The sequence below is a fragment of the Danio aesculapii genome, chromosome 7, assembly GCF_903798145.1.
Source record: "Danio aesculapii chromosome 7, fDanAes4.1, whole genome shotgun sequence".
In the NCBI taxonomy this organism is placed as follows: domain Eukaryota; kingdom Metazoa; phylum Chordata; class Actinopteri; order Cypriniformes; family Danionidae; genus Danio; species Danio aesculapii.
The window spans coordinates 40,525,007-40,529,234 of NC_079441.1; the positions used below are offsets into that span (position 1 = coordinate 40,525,007).

A 4,228-nucleotide genomic window follows, 5' to 3' on the forward strand; every position below is an offset into this window, starting at 1 on the left:
CATTTTCTTTAAAGCCTGTCCCAGTGCTGGGCAAGCTCAAACCTGAGCCTCTTAACCAAACATGATGCTCATTTTGAAGTTGAAAATCACATAAACCTTCTTGAAAGTCACATCTCACAAGCTGGGAGCCTATATGAGAGGAAACTCACGTAAAATAAATCATACCATTACTATGTCTGCTAATCATTAGAGACGCCATAGAAAACATGCTATCTCTTTACAGCACGTTTAATAGGCGCTTGACTGAAAATCTGCTGTCATAAAATAGATACTAGACAGCAGATGTACAACAAGGAAATATAAAAAACTAATTTTATTGTAATATGAAACAGGTGTACAGATTTCAGTTCACATGGACATCATTTATCATTTTAAAGATTCGAATGGATAATCCTTTAGGTGCAAAACCAAATAAAATGCTAATGATACATGGTGCAATGTTCTGCCTTCTGAAAGCCCCAGAGAATTTAAATCAATATTATAAAAGCACTGCTGTATGTCATCTTGTAGACCTCCCAGTGTGCCACATTATGAGTGCGCCATAAATCTCACTATTTACACACGACAGCCTTAGAAGCATTTAAAATCATGTTGTCAACTGAAAGGAAAAAGGGAAAAAGAAAGGCCCATTACTGTCAGGAGAGTTCCCTGTGTAATCACAGGACACATGGAAAAAAGCAGCAAGGAAAGAGTTGAAGAGAAAGAATAGACTAATACATACAGTCAGCCTCGTCACTGGCATCTTCACAGTTCTCTCTGAAATCACAGACCTGCTCCTCGTTAATGCAGCCACCTCTCGCACAGGTAAACTGCTCGGGTGAACATGGCGCAGATGAAACACTCGCCAGGACAAACAGCAGAAATGAGGCCTGTATGAACACCCTCATTGAGCTCTCCGACAGATAAATCAGCAGCTCATTTAGAAATACGATTAAGCAAAAACACAGGCAGACATACTCCACTTTGGTATCGTGATTGCAAATTTCTGCTATGTACAGTTAGTCTCACAGAAAAATATACATCTGCTCTCACCGATCAAGCCAACTAACTGACTTTATGACTGTTACACAATGTGTGTGTGTGTGTGCCTGATGTCAAAGTGTGCGTCAAACTCCTTGTAATTGGCTAGAGATAAAGTGACAGTAAAATGCAATCTATTATTTTAAGACGCAATATCATGTGCAATAAGAGCCCGGGTTAAACAAACACATTCAGGTGAAGACATTCACAGTTGAAACACTATTAGAGATTTGTCATTACCTAAATGTGCCTTCATTTTCAGCTCGAAGAACTGAATGCAACTGAATGAAAAATGAGGTGGCAAAGCAATCAGTCATGCATCAGTTCCACCCTCTGTCCTGCTCCGGTTTTACAAATGTTCATTCAGCTATAATTTCAGTTTTCATGAATCAGTGACTAAAATTCTAAACCATTCACGACACGTGGTGTGATAGAAGAGAAGTCTGTTGGACATAGCAATATCTGAATAACCTTCAAGCACAAAACAACAGATGAAATATGAATAAGGAATATTGGGGATTTATTTAGGGATTTAAAACTGAAGCTAAAACGTCTGTGCTGTTTCTTGATGTTTTTGTTGTTGTTTTAAATCAAACTCTGTCATGCATAGTAATACTCTATAATCATAATCATATTTTTTTTAATCCAGATATACTTTTGTTTATTTTACTGTAAATGTATGATAGCCTGTCTTGTGTGTGAATGAATACATTTATATTTTATTTTCACAAAAAGCAACACTGCCATTCTCTGAATAAACTTTTTGCAAGTTTTGCGTTGTTTGTTAAATATATTAAATTAATTTAAATGCCATTTAAAAGTTTAGTTAATTAATAAAATAAACCTTTGATACCCATTATAGCAACATTTGTTTTATTCAGTAATTTTTCTAAACACATTTTTTGTTATTACATTTGACAATTACTATTTTCCACTTGAACATATTTAAAAACAAATGTATTTCTGTGATGGCAAAGCTGAATTTTGAGCATCATTACTTTAGTCTTTACAACTACACGATGCCTCAGAAATCATTCTAATATGCTGATTTGTTGCCCAAGAAACTTTTCTTATTATCAATGTTAAAATGTCCTGTAATTCGGGTTAGAAATCCAATCTGACCAGAAATGCATTTGGATTAAGCTCATTAGGATGGATATGGGTGAAGGCTTTTCAGTCAAAGTATGCCATTAATTGCCATTAATTGAATTATTTGCTTGCATTAATTATTTTACCTGCAAGTATTCTGTGCTGCAAGCAACAAAAACTTTGATTCATCACATATTTTAATCCTTAAAACCTGGACCACAAAACCAGCCATAGGGGTCAATTTATAAATTGAGGTTTATGCGTCATATTGAAAGTTACAATTCACCCAGAAGACACTGCCCATAATGCATTGCACTTAATCACTCCAGTTCACCTGATACATAAGGTGCGTCCCAAATCGCATACTTATGCACTATTTTATGCCATTTTGTAGTATAAATAGTGTAAGTAGTGCGTTCACACTGAAAACTCTAAAAAATAATAAGTGCAGTTTGATTACCCGGATGATGCAGTCATTCAGCGTGTGCAGGATCATACTACATTCAGCCGGTAAAATGAATTGTGGAATGATGGACTCTTCACGCACTCAACGACCGAAGCTTTGCCCACGTAGCGGAAGGGGCGGAGCTATTGCATGTTGGATAACTATTTATTTTGGATTGTGAAAGAAAAATTCTCCTACGAGAGTGATTATAGCGCCTCTTGATGGTGAATGCGGTTATACTCATGGCAGGCATTATTTGATACTTTGGTAATTTCTTTTTCTAATTTGACCGTCAAACGTCATCTGGTTTGAATTTCCGTTTAGTAAAAAAACATTAGCGTTCCATTTGGGAAGGCACTACATACATATACTATGCTGTTGAGTGCATTAGTACAGAGTGCATAAGTGCATATTGTGCCATTTGGGACGCAGCTATAGTTCCTCTACCACTGTTGCACCTGTTCACAAATATAAAGTCTTCGACACCACATTTGCTCACACACCTTGCTCAGTCTTTTTTCCATTGCTGTGTCCCAATTCGTATATGTATACTATGCCCTAAAAGTTTGCACTTTTTTTGTAAAGGAAAAGTATATACTTTTGAGTGTGCAACAGAAGAGTATGCAAGCTTTGGGACACACTACTTCCTTGTTAACAGATCGTTTTGTCGCTTAGTTACATCCCCTGTCAATCATCTCGACTCTTCATCCACATTTCTTTCATTTTTAATTACCTACCTTTTAGAGAAGCAGCAGCAGGATAATCTGCTATTCACAAGTCTTTCATGCAGAGAAATCTCCTCAGGTCTTTGGATAATTATACATTCAGACGTTAATGTCCAAACATATCTTGAGTTTACTTTGTTGCAGATAAAATATCACATGTAAAACATGATTTAAACATGTTCCAGTTGCTAGATATGAATTAATAGTCATTCAATCAACTTTACCGAAGCCTCTCTACTTGATGGTTGGTCTCGCATGTCCGCCATGTTTGACGTTTATTTACACTTTTTATGCGAGCCTGTAGTTATAAACAAATTCATGTCCAACATGCAATGTATTGTGGTCAATATTAGCGGTTATAAAATGGATGCTACTACATTTACATTTTTACTGGAAATAGTAAATGATTTGACATACTCTTTTCAAAATACTATGGTTTGGAACATACTAATTGTATTTTCAAATACTATTTAGGATGGATAGTATGTGAATTTAGATGCAGCACGTGTGATGGACTATTTTAAGCTTGTTTCCCTGTTCCTGGTTTCCTTGTCATTGGTTTTGTTTTGGACTGTTTTTGATTGTTGATCGCTTGCTGCTTGCCCCTGAACTCTTGCCTGTGATTTGAATGACTCTTTTGGATTTACTTTGGATATTATATTTTGTTCCAGTGTTGACCCCTGCCTGTTTAACTAACCTTAAAATAAAGCTGCTTTTTGATCCTCAAATTCCTTTACAATTGAAAAAAATGCTTAAAAATGGAAAACAAAATTATGCATATTACTGAACAAAAATTAAGGTAACACTTTATTTTGATGGTCCAACTTACAATAACCCGAACCCCAACCTAACAGTCTAATTATAATTATTTACAAAATGTCCTTACTGAAGGCTTAAAAAACAATCAATAATTATGACCCACACAATGTATTTTTGGCTATTCCCACAA

The 4,228-nt window shown here is 35.7% G+C and overlaps 1 protein-coding gene across 2 annotated transcripts in view; it reads right to left on the minus strand.

The window, feature by feature from the left end:
- The window catches only part of malrd1 (MAM and LDL receptor class A domain containing 1), a 55,921-nt gene extending 54,887 nt beyond the window's left edge, over positions 1-1,034 (minus strand). For both annotated transcript variants that reach the window (XM_056461958.1, XM_056461957.1), the window contains exons 1-2: positions 722-1,034; positions 1-129 (exon numbers count right to left, since the gene is read on the minus strand). The exon at positions 1-129 is cut by the window's left edge and continues 6 nt beyond it. In XM_056461958.1, coding sequence (XP_056317933.1) covers positions 1-129; positions 722-887 — 295 coding nt within the window. In that variant the 5' untranslated portion in view covers positions 888-1,034. The remainder of the gene's footprint in view (positions 130-721) is intronic.
- Between the last annotated feature and the right edge of the window lie 3,194 nt (positions 1,035-4,228).